Source organism: Anopheles coustani, chromosome 3 (assembly GCF_943734705.1).
Source record: "Anopheles coustani chromosome 3, idAnoCousDA_361_x.2, whole genome shotgun sequence".
Taxonomy (NCBI): Eukaryota; Metazoa; Arthropoda; class Insecta; order Diptera; family Culicidae; genus Anopheles; species Anopheles coustani.
In genome coordinates this window covers 77056783-77082567 of record NC_071288.1, presented here as the reverse complement: position 1 = coordinate 77082567, position 25785 = coordinate 77056783, and the positions used below count along the sequence as shown (strand labels likewise).

Sequence of the window (25785 nt, the reverse complement as noted above, 5' to 3'; positions counted from 1 at the left end):
TTTGTGAAGAATTAAAACTAACGAGACACACTCTGTAACCTGTCCACCTTATAGAGCCGCCGCCGTGCTGATGGCAGAGAACGAAAAGGCACGCAAGCTTACGGAAGCTTCCAAGCTCGCCGCTGCGGCCGCCGCCGCCACCGCTGTAGATACCTTAGACGACGGTGTGATTGGAGGTGTTCCAAAATCGCCCGAGTCCCATATAGAAATCAACGAGAACTACGACTCGACAGTGGTAAGCATCCTTCGACGCTTTTCTTACAACAATTGAAAATTTACCATTTTCCCCGCTCTTCTCTCTCTCTCACACACGCGCACACAGAGTCCATCCATGACCCAAAAATACTCCGGACCGATGGGGGTTGAGCTTTGCGGCAAGAATCGGCTGCTCCACGCTACGTCCCTCGCTCCGACCGTACCGTGCCATCTGATAGCGAGCTACGTCACTGGCCTAAACGCCCAGATTTCGCAACTCTTGGTTAGTGGACAACGCACTCAATTAAACCTCGATCTTGCTAACCACCCGCTCTGTTACCTGTTTTTGTTTTTTCCATATATTTTAGCATAAAATTAGTGAAAAGGATGTCGAGCGAGAGCATCTGCGAAGGGAAAATCAACACTTACGGGAGCTGCTGAATGCAATGCATCAGGAACGTGTTTTAGAATCGCAGGTGAGTGGAGTAATAAATTCCGAATGAACGGGTTTGGCGAGGTTACTGTATCTCTAGCTTGCAAAATGTACTTTTGAGAATTATTTCTCGCTTTCCAATAACGAAGCAACTATTAAGAATTCAAAATAGAAATTTTAACTTTAATTATAAGTGATTAAAAGACTGCATCTTTTGCATTACAATTTGGGTGCTTTCTCATAAGGACTGGTATTCATTTACTTGGACCAATTCGCTAGTTTTTTCGGGGATTTTTGATATTTGCTGAAATGAAATTTCAATTTGAATGAAATCTAGCATACCACGATCTGGAATAAGCGCTCTCTCAGTCCCATGGAACTGACAGAGCCTTTTTTGTAGGGAAACCAAGTTATTGGGGCCGACAGTACATCGCGTTTCTTAAAGTAATATGGCGTTATTGAAAAATTAACAAAAGGCTTTGTTTTACCACTTTTTTGCATTGTTCTATATCGCCTAGGAATGTTTGAACATGCAAGCACTGCTCACTACTCACCGTCGATGGTCTATGACGAATTAACGACTTAACGGAAAGCAATGAAAATGACCGTAGCGCCTAATGTGTTTATTCGGAATCATAGGAACATCATAGGTCGAAAAGCGTCAGAGACAACCTTTGAAGAGAAAAACTAATCCTACGATTGCATAATGTACAGTGAGCCCAAAAAGTATTCGTCTAGATGAATATTTATTTGAAAGACCCGATTTATAAGCCTAGTAGGCGCACAACAAAAATTCCAATGGTCAGATTGAGTGTGGTACTGGCCAAGGCACTATCGATGTTTGATAAAAATAAAAAAATAGAAAAACTTAACAGTAAAATAAATTTAAAACTAAAAAATTGAAATTTTGCTAGTGCAAAAAGTATTCGTCTAGTTGGAAATTGACCGCCTTCCTGTGGGCCTCTCTGAATCTAATTGATGGCAGATCACTAAAGTGACATGATATTTCAATTTGAATGAAATTTAGCATACATCGGTCTGGAATTAATACGTTGAGCGCTCTCTTAGTCCCATGGAACTGACAGAGTATTTTTTGTAGGGAAACCAGGTTATTGGGGCCGACAGTGCATCTCGTTTTTTAAAATAATATGGTCAGTTCGCGTTATTGAAAATTTTTGTTTAGGAGGCATCGGGAAATGAGCAAAAAATGTACAAAAGGCCTTGTTTTATCACTTTTTTGCATTGTTCTATATCGCCAAGGAATGTTTGAACATGCAAGCACAGCTCACTACTCACCGTCGATGGTCTATGACGAATTAACGACTTAACGGAAAGCAGTGCAAATGGACGTAGCGCTTAATGTGTTAATTCGGAATGTCCAGTTAGTTCACATCATAGGTCAAAAGGCGTCAGAGATAACCTTTGAAGAGAAAAACTAATCGTACGATTGCATAGTGTATGCAAGTCTACCAACGAGATAGCAAACCTTGTGGCCAGACCTTGTTTTAAAGCTCAATCGGTAATTTATCGATTCTACGGCTCAAAAACATTCGAAAATAAGCAACGAAAAGGTCGGCCACGAGCTTTAACCACATAAAAAATGCAATACTGAGATGCAAACAAAGAATCTTATTTCAACGGTGAAATATGGTGAAAGTTCCGACATGGTTTGGAGGTGCATTAGTGCAGCAGGAGTGAGGCAGCTGCACTTCATTGATGGGATAAAGGATCACAAAACCTACGTTCAAATTTTGAAAGACAGTTGTATACAAAGCGCCGAGAAGTTAGGATTTCAAGGAAGATTCCTATTCTAACAAGATAACGAGCCTAAGCACACAGCCGTAAATACCAAGTTTGGGCTTCGTTATAATGTCCCAAAACAACTCCATTCGCTTCCCACAGAGTCCAGATATGAATCCGATAGAACATCTAAGGAAGATTTTAGATGATTCCCTTCAAAAACGGACAATCTCTAACAAGGATGAGTTGAAAGGCGCCTTACAAGCAGAATGGAACCGAATACCGCCTACCGTCTTGACAAATTTGGCCAATTCCATGCCACGTAGACTTAAAATTGTTATTGAAGCAAAGGGATACCCTAAAAAAATATTAAATCTTAACACAGTAAGCTAGTTGCCTCGAAAATAGGACAACAATCCGAAGTAGACGAATACTTTTTGCGTTCATCATAAATGCTTTTTTTTGTAATATTGCGCCATGGCCACCAGTGTTGTTAAGTTCTACTAGCAAATTTGATTGATATATACGAATTGACTAATCCTCTACCGACCATGGCCGTTTAAACGCATTTTTTGAGCCTACAACGCTCTAAAATATGGGTTTTTCAAGAAATTTTCGTCTAGACGAATACTTTTTGGGCTCACTGTATGTCAAGTCTCGCAACTGTGTAAAAAGTACTGTAATTTCCAAAGTCATCCTGAAAGAAAGCATCCTGAGGCCAGGGAACTGTTCTGGTTGTTTACGTCTACTGCACAGACGTAATGTAAAAACGTGGGCATCTGGTAGATAAGAGTACACTGTCCGTACCGTTTAAATCTTATCTAGTACAAATACTTGATCCGAGTGCACGGTGGAGTTGGTCGGTTTATAAATGATTTTACCTCCATTTTTAGTTTTTTTATACAATCTGCTGGCAAAAACAGGAGCAAAAAAGTTACGCTCAACCAAATCAACCATTTGAACAATTCCTCCAAGTTTAAATACAGGAATACCCTTTTTTTATGTGGCACGACATCCCCTAGTGGGACAAGGCCTCTCTCCGAAGAGAGTTTGTGTGACCGAAAGACGGTATATTATACATCGGTGGTCAGCCGTTCGTAATACCGAAGGGTGCCAGACTCGAGATTCGATCCCACACCTGTGGTGTGGTGTTTCCTCGCGCCACCGCTGCGCCATGGGCACCCCCGTTTAAAAATGCAGGCCCCCCCGCTGCGCCATGGGGGAATACCCGTTTACCTTCGTTTAAAAATGGAGGCAAAATGCATTGCTCCTTCCTAACCTCTTGTTAACTGTTCTGCTGGGCATTTCTGATTATTATTTTTCATTCGTTTTCATTTAAGGAAACCAACCAAGAACAGCAGCCTACGAATGGTGATGATCAGCAGACGCAGCTTCCAGTGACGTCATCGTCGACCGTGACGGCCGGTTCGGACGGGTCGACTAATCAGCAGCAGCAGCAGCAGCAGACGGCAGTAACGGCACCAGTTGCGCCTTCATCACCATCCCCAACGGTGGAGGACGTCGGAAACGCTGCTGGTGGCGGAACCACGGCGGCACCACCGACCAACGCAACGGACTGAGGGGGTAGGAGAGATTGTTAAATTTGTTCGCAATGGAAGTACCGACAGCAGCAGCATTAACCTCGGGATCGACGCCACCACAAACCTACTAGTGCTCGTTGAAGCATAAGCAGCAACGCCTCTCCAGCGTGTGTCGAATGGCTTATCTCCGTTGGATAACAAAAACAAAAAGCGAAAAAAGGAGTGCAATTGGGAAAACGAAAAGTGTGGGCCAAAGCAGTTAAAAAAGCCTTTGGGTTCGGAAAATGCGAGACACAGTTTCCTTACACCACTTTCAACTTTACTGGAAGAACCATTTTCCTGTCGTCGCACGGATCTCGGGCGAGATATGGGCTATTCATTAATTTCGAGTGTTACGCGGCGAGGCTGAATATACGAAAGAGGAAAATAGATCGGTGTACCTTTTATCCTCAATTATTTGTGCTTCCTGTGCCTGTGTTTAGAAAGGCAACGCAAATTGTCGCACAACAAACACGGACGACACAGCACAGAATAGAAAAAACACCTCCCCGGTAGTGAATGATGATGTTGGGGATAATTTTCGTTTTTATTGTAATTTAAAGTCCCGTTCTCCGCTCCCATACGCTCCCTTTCCCACCGCGCTCTGCACAACAACTCCATTTTCGTGAACGGTGTGTCACTGTTGCGCTAAAACCCTTAACAAAACAGCAAAGTAATGGAAACAAAATATCATCTAAATATGTGTACTTCTTGTTCCTTCTTTTTCACACACATCGCTACATCCTGTTTCCATTTTTCTTTCTTTACGTATAAAGTATACGGCGCACTGTTGTAATTGATTTATTCGTCTGTAAGTCTGCTTATCATCGCGGTTGCGGAGCTAAACGCGACCGGCTCTGGCGCGCATGTTTGGTTATGAGAAAAGAAAGCATTATTTTATTACAATCATAATTAATAGTAACATTATTATTATTGTATTATTATTATTATTTTTATTATTATTACTACCGCTAATGTAACGTCGAAGCTACTAGCGTATAACCCTGGCAAACACGCCGAAAACCGCTCGAGTATCGGGATCTTCCGCCAGAGGGTTTGCAATGAAAAAACACTGTATGAAACTCAACAAAACGAAAACAAAAAAAAGTAATAAACGTCGAAAATATATGCCGCCCGGTGTCTCTTAGCTTTTCCGCTTGTTTACCTTTTCTGGTACCGTGAGTACATTTATATATATATTTTTTTTTAACTTTTCGCTTTTTGTTTTTCCTCTGGGTTCTGTTCGGGCAGCCGCCACGGCTCAGCTCGGTCCGCTGCTTTGAAGAAAAAGCCTTTTTAGGATGTAAATAAAACGAAACGCCTCGATGCACGCCTTTTAGAAAATTACAATCATACTAAGGGGACAGTCGAGACGAACTAAAACAACCCTTACCTTACTTATTGTGATGAATAATCTTTTTATTGTTTTTCCTTCTGTTTATAACCTAGTTCTTTTGTTCTTTCTTTTATATATTGTACGCACGAGGAGAAAAAGCTTGTCTGGCTAAACTGGCCCTGTTACCTTGTAAATCAAAGAAAATGATTTTGTTAGCTTAAACTGCACTCAAAAACTGTATAGAAATTATGCTTTATTTCGAAATGCTACTGACAAGATAAACTGTTTGCGTGATTTAAAAAAGCAACCCATGTTCAAGTTTTGTCCTTCTTGTCAAGCGAAGAAAAATAAACACAGGAACGGGAAAGGAAATGCAAGCCCACAACATGTGGGATGTGAGGAAGCGAGGACGTGCTAAACGTAGAACAATCAACCACTACCGACACACCAACACATTTTCCATTTTGTAGCACATATTTGTAGTAACGTAACCTAACCGCGATGGCGTAGTCTTATTGTAATCGATTTGGACATCTCTGCTGCACTGTGAGCAACGGTTTGTGCTTGTGATATTTGTACGGACGCTGCCCGCATGGCCTACTGCTCTGGCTGCTTTCTCGCCTACTGCTTTTGGGAATTGATTTTCCTTTACCGTTCCCCATGTGATTGCATTTAACGTTTGCAATTTTGAAAGATTCAACTCCATTTCGGGCAAAGAAGCAAACCAAACTGTGAGCAGTACCCAAATGGCGGCAGCGAACAAAATGTGTTGATACCATGTTAGGGGAAGCGTTTAATTCTAGCATTTAAAATATAGTGTGACGAGCAGATTCACATACACACACATACACACACACACACAACCCTACTAGTGAGAGCATGCCTTATTTTTGAAAGTAACACACAATTTTGCAAACACTTCGTTACGTACGAAGTGGGAACGGAAATTGCGACGGAATTGGCAATGATCGGAACGATTTGTCTTAGTTTCCTTTAAATCGATGGTCCCGTAGGAGGGGGATATAAAAAGGAGAAAAGTTTGGTATTAAAGCAATGTGTGTGGGCGTTGTTCGTTCCACCAGATACAGCAGCAGTTTCTAATCTCACCCTTCGAAGCGAATATGGAATTGAAACGATAAAAAAAAGTTTGGCAAAAAATGAAGTATTGAGAACATGTACTGTAAAACTGTATTTATATCAGATAAAAACTGTGGTTAATGAATTCCATTCGTATGAAATAACCAATATTTATGTAATGCTTTTTTAACTTCCAATCGTTTGATTTGATAAACCTTATGCTGAACGAAGTGCTATACAATTATGGCAATATAGGGCAAAGTTGACGAACGATAAAATTAAACAAGTTTTCAGACTTTTACAAATTTCATTATGTAAGCGCAAGCATGCCATGGAATAATATTTGGGCTTGGAATGGGAAAACCGTATGGAGAACAATCTGAAGCGAGTAGCGAAAGAGGAATTGAAATACAAGAGTATTATAAAATAGACTTAAACAATATAAACTAGACTGCAGAGAGATCATCCAATCCCAATGAATAAATCGATCGATCAATCAATCAATCAAAAAAAAGCAAAACTAGCAAACAAGTAGTAAGCACGTGTTGTATTATAGATCCTTGCATTTAAAAGCAAAACACACAATTGTAACGCCACCAAAAGCACAGAGAGAAGCAGGTCAGGGGAAAGGCGGCATAATATTGTCCTTATATACTCGTCGGATACTTTAACACTTTGCTGAACTACATTGTTGCAGGACAACATGGCGATTGAGATAGAAAGGGAGGAAATATAGCTAACACATGCTAACGGCTGAAAAACAACCATTAACCTGTTGTTAGCATATACAACTATTGTAAAGCTCTAACAAAAAAAAACAAACTGGCATTATCTATCTCCCTTCTGAATGTTTTCGTTTCGTTTAATTTTTGGGTCAAGCAATGAATTTAGCTTCCCACCTTTGAACAAAAATCGGTTTTTGGATGTGTTAGAAAAATTTGCGAAAAGAAAAAAACTTGTGAAGTTGAAGGAGACACAAACAGAAGTCCCTCATTCCGAAGCGAACACAAAGTGGGGGGATGAAAATGGAAAGCAAAGCGCGATCGATTTTTCATGCAATGCTAAGGAGAGGCATCTCCTGTTTGTAAAGAGAACCCGTATGAATACATTCATTGGAATTATACAACTAGTAGTTATTCGATGTTTGTTGTTTGCTTTCAAAATACTTCCAATGTCCGAAAAAAAAACTTTAAAACATTTGCCCTGGAACATTGGATCGTTGCAGCAAGATAAGTAACTTGTGGAGAAAAGTGGAATCTTTTTATTAAACCTTCGCATTTTTTAAATCACGCTATAGAGAGAAATTGGCATTACCGTATTTAAAGTGATACAACGTCATTTATTTTGATGACTTCAGTGCAAGCGTCTTTTTTCATTCAATTTTCTTTCGCCAACTAAACTAATTTGTTAAACCCGTTTTCGACAGTTTTGTGATCCATTTCGACAATTCAATTCCAACTTATTTTCGCTTCCGGCGTAATTGCAACGCCTTTTCGATGATTTTCTTTAAATCGACTTTTCGTTTCGTTGTAACTCTACCTGAAAGCAGAAAGCTATCCATTCTTCAATTTATAGTATTCGATATTTAATTATAATAGTTTTGTGGTAAGATGCATGAAAATGTTAGCGGAAAAGATGAAAATTGACTGAGAATTCGAGGCGCAAGGAAAAGTACTGTAAAATCACAGGTAAGTGGAAAAAGCAGCTCATCGCCAGGGTTGCTTCGATAGCACCTGATATTCAAGCCCCTGTTTCACTTGTTCGTTATTTACACGCTTTGCTTAGTGTTCTTCTTCCTTCTCCTCAGAGATCCAACAACCCCCGGCGATTGAACTCGACCAACATTGGGCGCACGATGCGCTGATAGTTGGCCCCGTTGTACTGGATTTCGCGAGCCTTCTCCCCGTCCGCGCCGTCGCTGAGCAAACTTTCCATGTCGGCCACGACCTCGTCCGTGTGGTCCATCAGCACGATCGGCAGTATGGAAACGACGGAGACCAGCGAGAAGAACTCCATCCGGCGGATCTCGCGCCGAACCTGCTCCATCGTAGGCACGGTGTGGTACTCGAGCTGCCGGAGCGTCCCACTGAACGATCGGTAGTACACGTCGAGCAGTTCATCGAGCCGCGTCCTTGTCTCGTAGTTCGGGCAGTTGGCGAGGACGTAGTTCAAGTCGATTCCCGGGCTGGTGTAGAAGCTAATTTGCAGATCGACAAACACCACGTCCCGCACGGTGTTCGGCTCGTTCGTATCGTAGCGGATCATGATGTTGTTCGACCAGAGATCCCCGTGGTTCAGCACCCGGAAGCCACCGTCCGTCTCCACGTCCTGCTCCAGACACTTGCGCAAGCGGTCAACGTAAACGGGCACCAACCGCTCCAGCTTGGCCACAATCGACGGATCGAAACCGGCCCAGTTTTTGCGCACCACCCCGATCAACGTTGCCAGCCCCTTCTCAAAGACGGCATGGATGTCGTCGTTTGCCTGCCCACCGTCCGGGTTGAACATGTTGAAGTGAAACTGCTTGCGCATCAGCTCCGGCTCCTGCTCGGCAAGCCGCATCGAGGCGGCATGAAACCGACCAATCTTCTCCATCACCAGGGCACACTGGTGGAAGTCGAAGCCGGCCTGCCGGTTGCTGTTCACGTACCCGAGCGCCTTCAGGTCCTCGAACACGATCACCCGGTCCGGGACGTTAGTCGCGTGGTAGCAGCGAGCGGCAAAGAACGTCCCCTCCACCATCTGCGACAACTTCGGCACCACGTCCCGGAACATGGCCACCTCCTTCTCGTACGTCTGCAGATCCTCGATGATCGTGCCCCGTTTGCCGGTGTTCGGAAGGCTTTTCACCACGAGCGAAACGGTTTTCGTCGTGCCATCCGGGGCCACCGTGATCGACCGATCGGTCGCGGCGCACTCACCCGTGAAGTGAACTACGATTCTGTACACATCGCTCATGTAGTTGTCCCCGGCGGATACCGCACGCGAGATCTTGTACTCGACGAGCCGGACATTCTTCACCCGCAAACCGTCGGTGATCGACTGCAAGATCAACTCCTCGCCGATGTACGGCGGCACCGAAATCTCCGAGTCGTCCAACGCGGGCATCGCTCGTTCTCACAAACTCCCTCTACTCAGAAGGCACAATCGGAAACACTTCGCTAATATCTACCGTTCAGCTTGACTACGGTACGGAAACTGGAAACCCGTGGCTGGTAACGAGCGAGTTTTATTGATACCCGACCCGGCGTGGAGCGTGTTCCCGTTTCCCTCAGCCCACTGGAAGCTGCCTATTTGCATTGTGGGCAATCAGCTGCCATATTAACATGTCTGGCAAGTCACGGCTCTCGACACGGAGACCTGACATTGAAGGCACGCGTCACCGCACAAGTTCCCGGCCCAGGGCAAACATTTGTCCATCAGCTTCTAGATTAGATAGTGCTGCTAACTGTTTTTGATTGTCCGTTGATGTATCATCTTCATGCATGTTCGCATGGCGCTTTAATGCGAATTTTCGTCGGGCGCACGCTCGTTTATGATGGATGGTTTTCTTTATTGTTTTGGTCCCCAACCCCGAAAGGGAATTCACTTTCGCACGGTACGGAACGGGGCGGCTTGTGTAGTTAATTTATTTTATGATATCACTCAATGTTCAGGTCCCGCGAAAGAGTTTGCCGCCAGTTACTACAAGTTAGACATGCTTATTTATGAAGATAATGGGAATAGAATCCAAATTTCTTGAGTACCAGGGAGAAACCCATTGTATGTAGCTAACTTTTGATGACCCAAGTAACCACAAGTGTCGGTTACAGAACAGAAGTGGGATAACGAGGTAAAATGATCAAGCCAGCACCGATCGGCCAGCCAGCGCACCGCTGGATATGCAGACGCAGCACTGCCAGTTCTTCAAATCAAATCAATTTAATTCAACTCAAGAAGGTCAAATAAAAACTATTTTTTAAAAAGCCCTTCCATCGCGCAGACATATAACTGCTATTAGGATGAAAAGAGATTTTAGTGAGATTTTAAGATTGCAAACTGCGCAATTCATTTGTGGCCTTAAAGAACCCAAGGCGAACAAAAAGTCTGCTCATTTTGGAGCGTTTTTGATTATATACACGCGTTGTTTTTTTATATGTACGTGCTATCATCCTGCAGTGACCGTTATCGTAACTCAGTCAAATTAGCGTTCAAATCGATTGCATACTTTATGGCGCAATAACTGCAACAGAAGTACTTATCTTTATATCTATTAGTTTAAATATACAGCGGCCTATTCTCATAGTAGAGTCGAGAGTCACTTTGCTCGAATGAGCCGATTTCTTATTCCAAGGATGACCGCCGATGACTAAGGCTGTTGAGATGAATCTGTAAAATGTGACGAGTATGGTATTCTTGTGATTTCAAGGTAAAGCGAACGAAATAAAAAAATATAAATCACATTTGAATGCGCGAAAAATGCACAAGAACTTCCAATAGTTTGTCTAGATTCAAGCATACATAAAATCAATGATTGTTTTTAAAAAAATGTCATTACCTGTGAATCACACTTTTGAAAATGTTCATCTCGCCTACTGGATTTAAATAGGATTTTCGATTTTACTTACTTCCTTACTATAGTTGCGTTTCTTCTAGCTCTACGCAGTGCTATGAAGTGTTCTATATCAATTTTTATTGCTCGAAATAAAAAATTAAGGATGGAACTGCTGTTGTCCGTCAATGAGCGTGTTGGGAGGACCTTCCAGTGAGTGGGTCACTCAGTGGAGGCTGCGAATGACTGGAAGCGGTTTTGGGCTGCTCCTCGGGTAGGCCCGCTACAGCAACTAAGCGGAAAAATATTGACTTGAAATGTTCTAAAATGAGCAAAGCACCTCCTGCAGAACTTTTGTCAAACACTGTTTGTGTCACTCATTGCATGGCGCAACTTTTAACAAATAGGATGACCGAAACGAGCCTTACTTGGATTTACCCAAATTGATCTGAAAGTTATGATCTATGAAGCTTTAGTTATATATTTTTACAAATAATCAGTTCATACTTGACTCGACAGAATAAATGATTTGTGCCTTCCGATCAGCACTGATACATATTCAAGATGCGTTGAATATCGCCCGAACTCATCGCTACCCGCTGCCCAATCACCACCCCGTTTGCACGTGGAACAATCGTCGGCAGTCCGTTGGTGCTGAACGCCCGTTCGTCGTAGTGCATGATGCTGCCATAATCGTACTCGACGCCATAGCTGAGGATACGATCGGTGCCGTACGACTGGAAGTTACCTTCCCGACCTGGCTCGATATTCTCCCACTGGATGCTGACCCAGTCGTCCCGATCGGTGGCACTCTGCATATGATAGAAGCCCAGTGCGTGGATCAACTCGTGGACGATGGTTCCGTGCCTGAAGCAACCACTTCCGACCGGATCCGTCTGCAGTGTGAGCTGTTGAGCGCCCCGGATGCGCCCGACGAACGAAGAACATCCCTGGCCAGCTCTGATGCGCACGAAGTCCACCGTCGAGGCCGTCGCTGGCACGAACCGGATGCAGGTGAAAGCCTCTATCGTACGCATCGCAGCCTCAATAGCGGATCTGTGGTCGGGCGCTGCACAAGTAAAAAAACAAACGTCCATCATGACAAACATCCCAAGTAACATTTTAAGTTTTATCATGGTTCTAACGATGTTGTTCATTCTCATCATTAAGTGTCATCTCAAGAGTAAAATATCTTAAAGGCTGTGATAAAACCTTCATAAACCCGTTTTAAGTGTAAGAGGGCCCACTCTACAGAACGTTGTCAAAACCATCCCTTAAAACCTTTTCTAGACCAAAAATCACTGATTGGGTTTAAGAGAAGGTTTTAAGAAGGACTTAACAGCGTATTTACAGACTCTTCAAGTCTACTAAGATTTTAGACTTATTGAGCGGTTTTATAGCTATCCTCAAAAGGTTTTAAGGATGTCAAAACTATTAAAACTATTTTGCCTGCTGAGAAACCTCTATAAAACCAATTGGACTTGGTACACCCATGTTAAAACATTGAGAAAACTTGTTGAAGTCTAATAGGTCTTGGAAATGTTACTTGGGATGCTCGATACACCATTTTGGTCTCACAAAAACTCACAGAAATCACTGGTCACTATCTCGTACGGTACGGTTCGGTCGGGCCAGAGGAACGTCGGCAGGTACATGCCCGTTCGCTTCCGCAGCTGAACTGACTGCTCTTCCGTAAGCAAAATGTCACCCTCGAAGTTGTCGCCCAACTCATCGGCCGGTACTGGCAGACGGTGGCGCTCAAGAGGACCCGGCGCCACACGAGGCACCATCAGTACCACAACCAACACCGCAACACCAGAAACGTGCCAATGGAACATGTTTCACCTCGCACGGCTTCACTCGTAACCAGGAACCACAATCGAAACCGGGTGCGGAATGTGTCCACTTACGCGACGAATGGGCAACTGTTTTATAGCACTGCTCAATCTAAACCTAATATCAAATTGATCCAGGTGGGGTGCGTCTCTTTTGCGTCAGGCGATAATCTCCCCGACGATAGTCCGTTATCGCTAAACAAAAACCTCTTTTCGGACGGCAATCAATTTGACGAATTGCATTCAAAAGGTTCTGGTAATTTGTTTTCATTCACCAATCTTTAGAAATCCCAGAGCAGCCAGTGAGATAAGACAATCATTATTGTCCTGCAAAGCCTCACCTTGGCTAGAGTGCTTGCTCTGCACGTGAATACGGTGCAGTCGCGTGGCAACTCTTAAACAAACTGCCTTCAATGCATCAATGTTCAATGCCATTCAATTGTGTTAGACGACCATTCTTCTTATTTGTCTGTGCCGGAAACAAATGTACCAAAATGTCCGTAAAATCACATTTCACTGCGGCTAAAACATGCTGATAAACATTTCGAATTGACTGGACGAACATCCTGTTCGAAGTTCAAAAGTAACTGGTACGTTACTATGCGTTACTAAGTTTACTATATAACTTCAGGCGTATTTATTTCAAAACAGCCATTTTTGCATAACGCCATACGACTTGCGACTAAAAGATGTCATTGGTGGTGAGAATGTTTTTTTTTCGTTACAATGATTCAATTTGTAAAACTTGAAACATCTTTCATAATAGTTCCGCAACAACTGGCTTTTAGCCACTTGTGTGCATCGTTGTGGCTTTGAGGCGTTGAGGGACCAGGCGTCTCCATGAACCTTTCATGAAGAAATGATACGACAGTTTTCCGCTTCAATTCGTTTTCCAATTCAATTTAGAAAATAATTATAATTGGCTTGTTTAGTTGCTAATAATGTTGTGATAGGACCTGACCCGATGGATAAGCTTTCGGCCACTCACTGATAACTCGCCGGGCCCGGGATAAGGCTTACGAATAGAGAGGAAATCCATTCTTAAAAAAAAACAATGTTACTTCCCCAATACATTTATCGCTATAAAACCATTTTTAGGATTTTACTTGTTTGTTATCTTTCTCAAAACCTCTTCGATTTGAAACATCGAAACAGATGTTTGGTTATGGAGTAAAGTTAATGACAGATACTACAAGTGATAAGCAATTTTATATTGCTAAATCACATTCTAATCTTTTTGCGAGAGAAGTTTGCTAAACAGTCACTCAATTATTTGAATTTTGATCGACTGTAAACTAACCACTTCCACTTTTGGATGAAGGTGAATTGAATTAACTCAATAATATTTATTATATTAAGAGCATATATTTTGATATATAATATTAATAATAATATTTTATTATAATCATTATTGTTATTATTTGAAATTCTTTGCATTAATTAATTGATTTTTAAACGCGCATAATTGATAAGTATATTTACCTTTTGACAAGCTCACGTTCAATCGTTGATTCTAAGTCGAGTAACTTGGTTCGTGTAGAAGCATACCGACGCAATCTTGAACGTGTATACGAATAAAATATCGAATAAATTATTCGAAAAATGCAATCAATTCTGCCAAATCTAAAACTAGTTCATGAGCTTATCGTAGGATATCTTCCTTATCGCTTCCTGATTGTTGATGCCAATCACCTGGCGATAACAACAGCTCATACTATTATTAAACGGCGAGAACCACTTCGAGGAGAGATTAATTTATTCGCTGCAACGGTTCCCTCTGTGGCATCTCATCAAAACTCGAATGAATTTGATTCGATTTGTGTACTTTCGAATTGATTTATCAATGGCATTAGACTTTCAAAACATTCGGCAAGCATAAGATCCTTCGATTCGTTTTACCAATGCTATTCAATGGTTTATTTACAGGATTAGAAAATCAGCATGTCTGAAGACGTTACCGGCCTCCGGGGATCTAGCCCTTCAGCAGGCAGCCGTACATCCAGTTGAGCTTGGAAATATCCTTCTCGCTCATGCTCACGCGCTGTCCGATGGTGGCGTTCGGATCCTTCGGCACGATGGTGCGCTGGCCGTTGATGGAGAACGCCGTGGCACCGTAGTGCATAACGCTGCCGTAGTCGTAGCGCACGTTAAAGTCCGTCACCGTGGTGTCCGGGTAGATGTTGAAGTTGTTCTCCGTGCCCTGCTGAATGTTCTCCCAGATGATGTCGACGAACTCGTCCCGATCGCTGGCACTCTGCTGGTGGTAGAAGCCGAGCGCGTGCAGGAACTCGTGCACCACCGTGCCAATGCGGAAGCAACCCTCGCCAACCGGGTACGGCTGCAGGTTGAGGTTCTGCGCCCGGCCAGTGAAGCCGACCGACGAGTAGCAGCCAGAGTCGGAGCCGATCACCCGGATGTAGGCCGGTGCGTCAGCCTCGACTCGCTTGAACTGAAGGCACGACTGCGACTGCAGCAAACGTACGCCGAGTTCGACGTGTTGCACCTGTTCCGGGGCTGTCGAAGAAAAGTCGAACAAACTGATGAGACCATTTTCCACCTAGGTTGGCTATTCTACACTAAAAATTTAAAGATCTGCTTGTAGGACAGAAATTACATTGATTGTAGGTCGAGAATCAAAACTTATTACAATGTGATTCTACTTAAAACAATATACCCATTAAATACCCCTTGGGGTACACTGAACCATTGCAGATAATTGCGTTATCCAGATAATGATGTTGATGATATTACGCCAATCGGATCTAAAAACTTCTTCACTTCATTGTTTTCACTTTGAACTTACTAAAATCTTCCTCGTTGATGTAATAGTAGACAATCCTGTCCGGCCAGTGACGCGTCTTTGCGATCAATCCATTCCTCCTGTTCCGCACGATATCCATCTGCTCCTCATCCAGCACCATGTCACCCTCAAACTGACCACTCCATTCTTCGGCAAGATCGTTCGGGCCAAGATGTGCCAAGCGATCGACTGCAAGTACGAACAGAAAGTTATCCTCCGCAATTCAAAGCTTGATATCTGTTAGATGTTGACGACATACCGTTGGCAGCAGTGTTAGCAGACTTTCCAGCCGTCGGTAATCCACTGACGGCAGCTGCCAGCGCTAAAACTCCAACCAGCAAGAATCTCTGTGGAATCGAACGATAAACAGGGTTGGTCTTCAAACGGCCGAAAATAAATAGATAGAAAAAGCTCACCATAGTGTCCAGCCGATCGACCAGTCCAAGAAAAGCGAAGGAAAAACGATGCTCTGCAACCACTTAATACGGCGATTGGATGCGATATGACTCGCCTAACGCCTCCGAGCTACCTTAAATCTGACAAACAGCTCAAGATCTGATTTATATCACCTACCGTACGTCATTGTCGAGAATCCCGTCGAACGTTTCGGCAAAGGTTCATGGGCAGGTGATTAGAGTGGCGGAATCAATGGACGAGCCTCGTCACAATAGGCAATCATGAGTGGCGTTCATGCGAGGCGATAAGATTAGTGTCGAGGACAGGGAGGATAACAGTCACAGGTTGGGTGGACGTTTTGGAGACCATTGGTGCGGGAAACCACTCCGCTATCTCCATCGGACAACGCAGATTCCGAACTAACCCCTAAAGGTTTGCGCACCAAATAACCCACCGTAAATATCCTCTTCATTGGGATATAAATTAAACACTATCTGAAGTATGCACTCGAAAGATCCAGATGATAGGTAGCAGCAGTTATTTAGTAAAAGTTTTGTGGTGTTATTCGAAAAAAACACTCTTGAACCGGCAAGCTGGTTCTGGAAAATCCACTCTTAGACCAGAATTATCTTAGGCTGAAAATAGACGGGGTGCGTCCGACGCGTCGGTGTCCCGAATGTAATCTACAATCTGTCAAACTGACATCTTTTAGATCACTTTCGGAACGCGCTAGGCGACGCGACGACCCGGACGCAGAGTTGCTTCGAGCAAGCATAAAATAAAGTTTCTTTCAGCTGGCGACGCTCGTGAAAAATCGCAGCTGATTACCTAGACGGGGCGCGTCCCACACGGGTAAATGACAACACGCCAACGTCAATTAGATTCTACTGGAAGCCTCGACCTGGACGCCCCGTCTATTTTCGGCCTTACTTCGATTGCTTCAAAAATGTGATCTTGACTGTTGCTTCTAGGATGTTTTGAAATTTTATTGACAGAGAAGTTCTAGCTACAAAGGAAGTAGCAAAACACACTAGTCATCTTTGCTTAAGTCACCTTCGCGCAGCAAATTCATATTGGGTAACAGGGTAAATGAGGCCCCTGTCTACAGGCCTCTTGCTCCAAGCAACTCTGTGTTCCGCCTGGCGCGTCGTCTAACGCGTGACGAAATTGATCTAAAATATGTCAGTTTGACAGTTGTAGATCACATGCGCTACCATGATGAACCACATTTACCGATGAGATAAACAGTACTCATTGATAAATACCTTTATTTATTTAGACGAGGGCTTTTACTGTCACCGTTGCCATGAACTGTCAAAATGGGTTCTGGCTTTTCTGGGCCAGATAGATGACAGTAAAAGTCCACGTCTAACAAGGATATAACCGTAGTAACGCTTCTGACTCCAAAACTGTAAACCGATGATGTAACGCTAGTCTCATCATGTATTAATGCAGCTCGGAGGGAATCTCAGACGAAACACCTTTTCGACCTTGAGCGATATTTTTAACTATCTAGAGATAGTATCTCTTTTAGTACATTGAACCCAAAATAACACTTCAAGTATCACTTTCATTCTTCGATAAATCTCCGTTCGATCCACTCGGATTATCTCAGGTACCCTTTCCGTACACAATGATAAGCCATTCGGGCTTTCCCATGGGGAAGAAACATACGCACGAGCAACTACTAACGAACTACGGCCAACCCAAAACAACGATAGCTCTCCAGTACCCCTAGTCACCGTGACCTAGAAAGACCTATCGGGCGCCGACATAGCTCCCTGCCTAGCCTGCGATATAGAGGTAAATACAAATGTTGGATCGGTTGGTTATAGAACCGCTCAGACAAGAGGTTCCCAGGTCGAACGCGATTACACGCTGCATGTCGCCGATGCAAAGTCATTTTAGCAAACAAAGCAATCGAAGGTTTCTCTCTGTGTGGGTTGAACGCTGTATCTTAGTAGTCGACCAAATTCCCTAAACCAGCGTTATGACCACTGAGATAGAGACAGTGGCAATGAATGGTTGTGCTGCTCCTTCCTGGAGGCTCACCGTCATTTGACATGCGGGAGGTTTTATTTCGACACGGGATTGATAAACGGCTATTCAGACGTCGGTGATTAGACAGTCTACTGTTTTTATGGCTCGATTATTTACGGCTGTCGATGAACTTATCGCCAAGATGGTGGTGAAAGAACCTAGTAGGCCAGTTGTTTTATTACCCTCAACCGGTCTATATTTCTACCAGCCTTGATCCCCGTGCGACTCATTTCTGCAAACGGTTCGCTGATCGCTAGTGCTCGGTAGTGGCTTGGTAGAGTTCCGGGGACAAAATGTTCCACTTCCAAACGTTTAGCTTGGCCGTGTTGTGCGTAGCATTGGCTCAGACCAGGGTGCTGCCGAACAGACCGGAGAACAGTGAGTCTCTAGAAGACTGAACAACAGGGTGGCTTTTTAACTCGTTCCTAAGGTATCCTATTTTTTCGTCCCTCCAATGTTCTTTAGTCGCCCGGCTTCGTCAGCTGCGTCCGGACGAGCTGGCGGAAGAGCTGAGCGGTCAGTTCGAAGGCGATATAGTGCTAACTGATGAGCAAGAGCGTGATATGTTGGCTAACAGACGGAATGGGTTGATTGCCGAAACCTACCGCTGGCCGAATAATGTCATTCCAGTGATGATTGTCGAAGCGGACTTTAGTAAGTACACGGATACCACATTTCTGCGGCAGCGCCTACTAATGTTCTGGTTGAAAACACATGCTCTCGATGCTAACTTGATGGAAGCACTGTTTCTATTCCACAGCTCCGGAGCAGATCGAGCACATCAAACGTGGCATGCGTCAGCTCGAGGCCGTCACCTGCCTTAAATTTGTGACGTACGAGCCACAGCATCAAGATTACGTGCGAGTCATGGGAACCGGTTCCGGGTGCTACTCCTCGGTTGGCCGCCGGGGCGGAGCACAGAACCTCAACCTCCAACCGTACCCCATCGAGACGGGATGCTTCCGGTCGGCGACGATCGTGCATGAGTTCATCCACGCGATAGGCTTCTACCATCAGCAGAGTGCCAGCGATCGGGACGAGTATGTCGACATCATCTGGGAGAACATCGAGGAGGGCAAGGAGCACAACTTCAACATCTACGAGAACAGCCTCGTGACGGACTTTAGTGTGCGCTACGACTACGGCAGTGTAATGCACTACAGCGCGACCGCATTCAGCAAGAATGGCCAGCGCACCATCGTACCGAAGGTGAGTGTCACCAGTGTTACGCGGGACTTGATTTTGCCACTAAAATAGCTCAATTCTTGCAGGATCCTAAAGCCGCCATTGGACAGCGTGTGGGAATGAGCGAACGGGACATTTCCAAGCTGAACCACATGTACAAATGTCTGGTAAAAGGCTAAGGTATCGGTAAGACATGATAATACGCATGATAAGATTATACGAGCGCTGTTAATTTGGAAGATGAACTGTTATATATTTGAGACGAAAATTGAGGTTTATTACTTTTGGGCGAAATAAAAGAAGTGTTATGCATTACGTTTATTTTCTTTCTCAAGTTGCTTCGTTTAGTTTTATCCTCCAAGAGTGGCAGTTACACGTCTACAACGGCCTGTTGATGATAGACTTCAACGTCACCGAACCGTAACAGAAACATATTGGCTTCTCAACGAACATAGGGAAACGGTAAACGCTATACAGTTTACTTTTTGGCTAGTAATTTGTTTATGGGCCCACCTCAGTGTTTACGACCAACATGGGTGGGTAAAAGAGTAAATGAGGCCCCGGCCGCCATGTTTTCGATCGTGGCTACACCTCTTGTGGACGTTTAAACTGAATGTATGCAATAGGTGGTACATAAATTCGTTAATCTCGATCAACGAGTATTTAAACCGTTTCAAATCCGCAAACTGTTACTTTTTAGTATATTTGTTGACTATCTTTTGGCGTTTTTCATTTGTTTATATACCACTTCTCCATTCCGCTAGCTCGGTGTAAAGCAAAAAAGATCGATGTGAATCGAATTTTATTTTTTCTTAATGTATCATGTAAATTAAAAAAAAAAGTGTGCGCTACAATGTTTACATATTAGGCCACTTTTGAAAAATAATTTCATATTAAAAAAAAAAACAAATAACGTCACAAATTAACCTTCAAAATATGGATTTTAACATTTTCCATAGGTTGTTTCCGTTTTGCGCTTTGTTTCGTTATTCCGTACGCGAGCGTTTCGAAGCGTTATGCGCGATGGGTTACTATGGGAATTGGCGTTATTTTCGATCTTTGAGGACAATTTATGACGTCATTTGTAATGGCAAACATATGATTTTATTTTTGAAAAGTTGCTCAACATACTAACTTTCTTGCGCACACTTTTTTTCTAGATTTACTGTTGTGTAGGCACCTTGGACGCGCGCGTAACGCTTCCGCTCAACCCTGTCCTTGTTGACGGGGTTTTTGATGTGGAGAGTCCTTGCCGTGGAGCGCTCGAGAAGATCGGTCCCGAGCTCTCTCTCGCTTCCCAACCGCGGACCGGCACGGACGTACGGCAGCGCTGGCCGCAATACACCGGATAGACACACACGCGCGTTATAATTTTAACTTGTAATTTTGTACGCAATTAGTAATAAAGTTTTAATCATTTTATGTAAACCAACAAACCATAACAAAACTAAACCAAACTCAAAATTATTTTGCTGTTCCTTTATTACAATGAAATTGTTTACGGGTAACAAAAACATCTTCTGTGCAGCGATTTAAATGTTTATTTAATTTGAATATTTTTAAACACATCAACTCATTTACATTTACATTTACATTGTTTACATTTACATGGTTACATTACAAAATGATTACATTTTTATCAAACAATTGATCAATACAATAACAAATCTAACTACATCTGTCTACAAAAAAATAAAATAAGTAATCCTGCCAAACACCGATCCATGGCAGGCGGTGTCATCCTTCTTTGATTGTTTTTCCTTTGGAGCGTCGATTTCGGAATCCGTGTTTTCCTCCAAAAAATCGTCATCTTCGTAAAACATTTCTGCCTCTTCTTCTTCGATGTCCCCTAGCGAAGGTTGCCAGCCCTGGAAATGAGTGAAAACATCTTTTAATACATGTAAGATTTTATTTTTTCTCTTACTTACCAATACATCTTTTTTTACCCTCGGGTAGCAAACGCCCACATCTGTAACGTTGTCGTCCAGAACATCGGCGTCCGAGACATCGGCGTCCGAGACATCGGCGTCCGAGACATCGGCGTCCGGGACATCGGCGTCCGGGACATCGGCGTCCGGGACATCGGCGTCCGGGACATCGGCGTCCGGGACATCGGCGTCCGGGACATCGGCGTCCGGGACATCGGCGTCCGGGACATCGGCGTCCGGGACATCGGCGTCCGGGACATCGGCGTCCGGGACATCGGCGTCCGGGACATCGGCGTCCGGGACATCGGCGTCCGGGACATCGGCGTCCGGGACATCGGCGTCCGGGACACCGGCGTCCGGGACATCGGCGTCCGGGACATCGGCGTCCGGGACATCTTCGTTCGGGATATCGGCGTTCGGGATATCGGCGTTCGGGACATCCTCATCCCGCATTTCGTCAACTGAATCGAATTCTTCATTTACTTCTACTGAGCTCCACAAAACTAATTCTTCCTCTTCCGGCTCCTTTTTGGACCTAAAACAACAAAAGAAATCGATCATACCCATTGTGTTAGTTTCGAGCATCCGTACTCAATCGTTACAAATGCTCAAATAATGAAATGTGTATGCTGCGATTGATTTATAGGCTGTTTCGAAGGTAGTAAATTGCATTTCATAGTCTACTAGATGCAATCGGTTTTATTTAAAATTTTAGCAATTTCTTTTTAGATCTCAGTTGGCTGAGATTTAAAATTTTTGATCTTAGTGCACACTTATCTGATGTGTATATTTACTACGTGTAAGGTTTTATGTTTTATCCTACTTACCAAAATTTGTTATTTTTTTCTTGTCCTGTGGCTATTGAATTTGTTGCCTTTGACTCGGCTTGTTCGTGAACTGTTGCCGGTAAGTAAATATTCACCTAGAACAGAATTTACGAAGGCCTCGTTGGGAAAATACTACAAACTGTCAACAACAATACAATAGGCATCGAGTCCAGAAGCAGCAGTGAAAACATTTGAATGAATTTGGGCAAAGTGTACCCAAACACGATGGACGGCATTTCATGAATTTGACAGAATTGGTGAAAAAAGCATAAATGTTTCTCCATCGGGTAAAAGAGTAAATGAGAGTAAAGAAAACCACACATTATCATTCAAGAATCTATTCGGATATTGAACAAGACGCTACTCTAGCGATGTTCACTTAATGTTGCGATCAGTTGAATATATTTTAATCATGAATTCATGTTTCTCTGATTTCGGCCATGAACATTTTGAAACAATATTCTAAAAGAAATCGGAAAGAATCGATCTTCCGGAAAGAATGAAGCTTCCGGTCGAAGGATTGTTGCAGCGCTGTGTAGACCTGCAGTCAAACAAAAAAGTCGAGGAAAAGAAATAAAAGTTATAAACTTGTTGTGTAGGCACCTTGGGCGCGCGCGTAACGCTTCCGCTCAACCTTGTCCTTGTTGACGGGGTTTTGATGTGGAGGGTCCTTGCCGTGGAGCGCTCGAGAAGATCGGTCCCGAGCTCTCTCTCGCTTCCCAACCGCGGACCGGCACGGACGTACGGCAGCGCTGGCCGCAATACACCGGATAGACACACACGCGCGTTATAATTTTAACTTGTAATTTTGTACGCAATTAGTAATAAAGTTTTAATCATTTTATGTAAACCAACAAACCATAACATTTACATTATAGATTTTGAATGAAGAAAAGTTGAAAAACGCAATTTCGACCGTTTTTGCTATACACCGAGCTAGCGGAATGATGAAAAAATGCATCGAAAAACCAAAAACCTTAAAAGATAGTCAACAAATATACTAAAGAGTAACAGTTTACGAATTTGAAATTTTTTCAAAAATAATGAAGTTACAGCGTTTTACAAGTAAGGGTCAAAATGACCCCTAAAAAAGCATTCTAGGGATCGTCAAGTTGGTTCTCGTAACTGGTCGAACAGAATAATCTGAAATTTTTATTTTAGATGTAGCTTTGGATTTTAAGAAGCCTTATTTTTTTGTAAAAATATTCAGCCGTTTTCAAGATATTAAAATCGAAAGCTGCGTTGGGGTCAAAATGACCCCAATTTGGATTCTAGTGTTAAAGTCCACGTCTAACAAGAATATATAATATGCTGCTCGGGGGGAATCTCTGACGAAACACCTTTTCGACCTTGGGCGATATTTTTAACTATCTAGAGAAAGTATCTCTTTTAGTACATTGAACCCAAAATAAGACTTCAACTATCACTTTCATTCTTCGATAAATCTCCGTTCGGTCCTCTCGGATTATCTCAGGTGCCCTTTCCGTACACGATAAGCCATTCGGGCTTTACCATGGGGAAGAAACATACGCACGAGCAACTACTAACGAACTACGGCCAGCCCATAACAACGATAGCTCTCCAGTACCCCTAGTCACCGTGACCTAGAAAGACTGCGATGTAGAGGTGAATACAAATGTTGGATGGGTTGGTTATACAGGCGTGGCCAGCCAACTTTACCTCGAAATAAGGTGATTTTGTCTCTAACGCATGTTATTTTGAAATAGCTCATCAACTATTGTCTCTGAAGCATGTGGTATTGAAAAAGCTCATCGACTGTTGTCTCTAACTCATCTCATTTCGTCTCTAACTCATCTGACTTTGTCTCTAACGCATCTAGGTTTTCTCAAGCCGAAAACCAAGGAAAAAATAAAGTAGTTGTTGTTATGCTATATTGTAGAACTCCAAGAACAATAATCATTATTATTTTTGTATGCTTTAAAGCTATTCTTATGTGTTTTTGAACAATTTTGCGTTTAATTTTTACCGCTCAGATGAGAGGTTCCCAGGTCTAACGCGATTACAAGCTGCATGTCGCCGATGCAAAGTCATTTTAGCAAACAAAGCAATCGAAGGTTACTCTCGGTGTAAGGGTTGAACGCTTTATCGTAGTAGTCGACCAAATTCCCTAAACCCAAGTGCCAATGAATGGTTGTGCTGCTCCTTCAAGCCAATGAATGGTTGTGCTGGCTCACCTCCATTTGGCAAGGGGGAGATTTTATTTCGACAAGAGATTGATAACCGACTACTCAGATGTCGGTGATTAGGGGGTTTACCGTTTTTATGGCTCGATTGTTAACGGATATCGATGAACTTATCGCCGAGATCGTGGAGAAAGAAGCTAGTAGGCCAGTTTTTTTATTTCCCACAATCGATCTATTGGGCCTATATTTTTACCAGCCTTGATTCCCGTGTGACTCATTTCTGCAAACGGTTCGCTGATCGCTAGTACGCGGTAGTGGCTTGGTAGAGAACCGGGGACAAAATGTTCCACTTCCAAACGTTTAGCTTGGCCGTGTTGTGCGTAGCATTGGCTCAGGCCAGGGTGCTGCCGAACAGTCCGGAGAACAGTGAGTCCCTAGAAGACTGAACAACAGGGTGGCTCTTTAACTCGTTGCTAAGGTATCCTATTTTTTCGTCCCTCCAATGTTCTTTAGTCGCCCGGCTTCGTCAGCTGCGTCCGGGCGAGCTGGCGGAAGAGCTGAGCGGTCAGTTCGAAGGCGATATAGTCCTAACTGAGGAGCAAGAGCGTGATATGTTGGCTAACAGACGGAATGGGTTGATTGCCGAAATCGATCGCTGGCCGAATAATGTCATTCCAGTGCTTATTCAGGAAGAGGACTTTAGTAAGTACACGGATAGCTCAGTACTGCAGCAGCGCCTACTAATATCTCAACTGGTTGAAAACACATGCTTTCGATGCTAACTTGATGGAAGCACTGTTTCTATTCCACAGCTCCGGAGCAGGTCGAGTACATCAAACGTGGCATGCGTCAGCTCGAGGCCGTCTCCTGCGTGAAGTTTGTGAAGTTCGAGGAGAAGCATGAAGATTTCGTGCGTCTCTCGGGCTACAATTCCGGGTGCTACTCCTCGGTTGGCCGCCGGGGCCGATCACAAGTCCTCAATCTCCAACCGTACCCTATCGAGTCGGGATGCTTCAATTTGGCGACGATCATGCATGAATTCCTGCACACGCTCGGCTTCTACCATCAGCAGAGTGCCAGCGATCGGGACGAGTATGTCGACATCATCTGGGAGAACATACAGGAGGGCAGGGAGCACAACTTCGAGAAATTCTCGCCCCGGACGGTGACGGACTTTAACGTGCGCTACGACTACGGCAGTGTGATGCACTACAGCGCGACCGCATTCAGTATGAATGACCAGCCCACCATCGTACCGAAGGTGAGTGTCACAGCGTCACATGGGACTTGCTTTTGCGACTAAACATTCTCAATTCTTGCAGGATCCTAAAGCTGAAATCGGACAGCGTGTGGGATTGAGCGAACGGGACATTTCCAAGCTGAACCACATGTACAAATGTCTGGTAAAAGGCTAAGGTATCGGTAAGACATGATAATACGCATGATAAGATTATACGAGCGCTGTTAATTTGGAAGATGAACTGTTATATATTTGAGACGAAAATTGAGGTTTATTACTTTTGGGCGAAATAAAAGAAGTGTTATGCATTACGTTTATTTTCTTTCTCAAGTTGCTTCGTTTGGTTTTATCCTCCAAGAGTGGCAATTACACGTCTACAACGGCCTGTTGATGATGGACTTCAACGTCACCGAACCGTAACAGAAACATATTGGCTTCTCAACGAACAAAGGGAAACGGTAAACGCTAAACGGTTTACTTTCCGGCTAGTAATTTGTT

The 25785-nt window shown here is 43.6% G+C and overlaps 6 protein-coding genes across 6 annotated transcripts in view; 3 read left to right on the top strand and 3 right to left on the bottom strand.

Annotated features, from left to right (window-relative positions):
- Nucleotides 1–7468, top strand: part of LOC131260046 (uncharacterized) — an 81832-nt gene extending 74364 nt beyond the window's left edge. The window contains exons 22-25 of the mRNA XM_058261699.1: nt 55–235; nt 323–478; nt 564–671; nt 3709–7468. Of these exons, the coding sequence (XP_058117682.1) occupies nt 55–235; nt 323–478; nt 564–671; nt 3709–3948 (685 nt within the window). The 3' untranslated portion in view covers nt 3949–7468. The remainder of the gene's footprint in view (nt 1–54; nt 236–322; nt 479–563; nt 672–3708) is intronic.
- Nucleotides 7469–7644: 176 nt separating this feature from the next.
- On the bottom strand, nt 7645–9469 carry LOC131267010 (uncharacterized). Its single transcript, XM_058269746.1, has one exon. It carries the CDS (start codon nt 9467–9469, stop codon nt 8165–8167), a length of 1305 nt encoding a protein of 434 aa, XP_058125729.1. The 3' UTR covers nt 7645–8164.
- A 1965-nt stretch (nt 9470–11434) lies between these two features.
- Nucleotides 11435–12730, bottom strand: LOC131267002 (zinc metalloproteinase nas-15-like). Its single transcript, XM_058269733.1, has 2 exons — nt 12481–12730; nt 11435–11961 (listed from the first exon to the last, which is right to left on the bottom strand). Exons 1-2 carry the CDS (start codon nt 12728–12730, stop codon nt 11435–11437), a joined length of 777 nt encoding a protein of 258 aa, XP_058125716.1.
- Nucleotides 12731–14655: 1925 nt separating this feature from the next.
- LOC131272884 (seminal metalloprotease 1-like) lies at nt 14656–16016 on the bottom strand. The gene is made up of 4 exons (XM_058274756.1): nt 15944–16016; nt 15787–15874; nt 15531–15716; nt 14656–15241 (listed from the first exon to the last, which is right to left on the bottom strand). Exons 1-4 carry the CDS (start codon nt 15944–15946, stop codon nt 14700–14702), a joined length of 819 nt encoding a protein of 272 aa, XP_058130739.1. The 5' UTR covers nt 15947–16016; the 3' UTR covers nt 14656–14699.
- A 2240-nt stretch (nt 16017–18256) lies between these two features.
- On the top strand, nt 18257–19327 carry LOC131266995 (seminal metalloprotease 1-like). The gene is made up of 4 exons (XM_058269719.1): nt 18257–18341; nt 18429–18617; nt 18724–19172; nt 19235–19327. Exons 1-4 carry the CDS (start codon nt 18257–18259, stop codon nt 19325–19327), a joined length of 816 nt encoding a protein of 271 aa, XP_058125702.1.
- Nucleotides 19328–24388: 5061 nt separating this feature from the next.
- LOC131266985 (seminal metalloprotease 1-like) lies at nt 24389–25462 on the top strand. Its single transcript, XM_058269708.1, has 4 exons — nt 24389–24473; nt 24561–24749; nt 24860–25308; nt 25370–25462. Exons 1-4 carry the CDS (start codon nt 24389–24391, stop codon nt 25460–25462), a joined length of 816 nt encoding a protein of 271 aa, XP_058125691.1.
- Nucleotides 25463–25785: the final 323 nt, after the last annotated feature.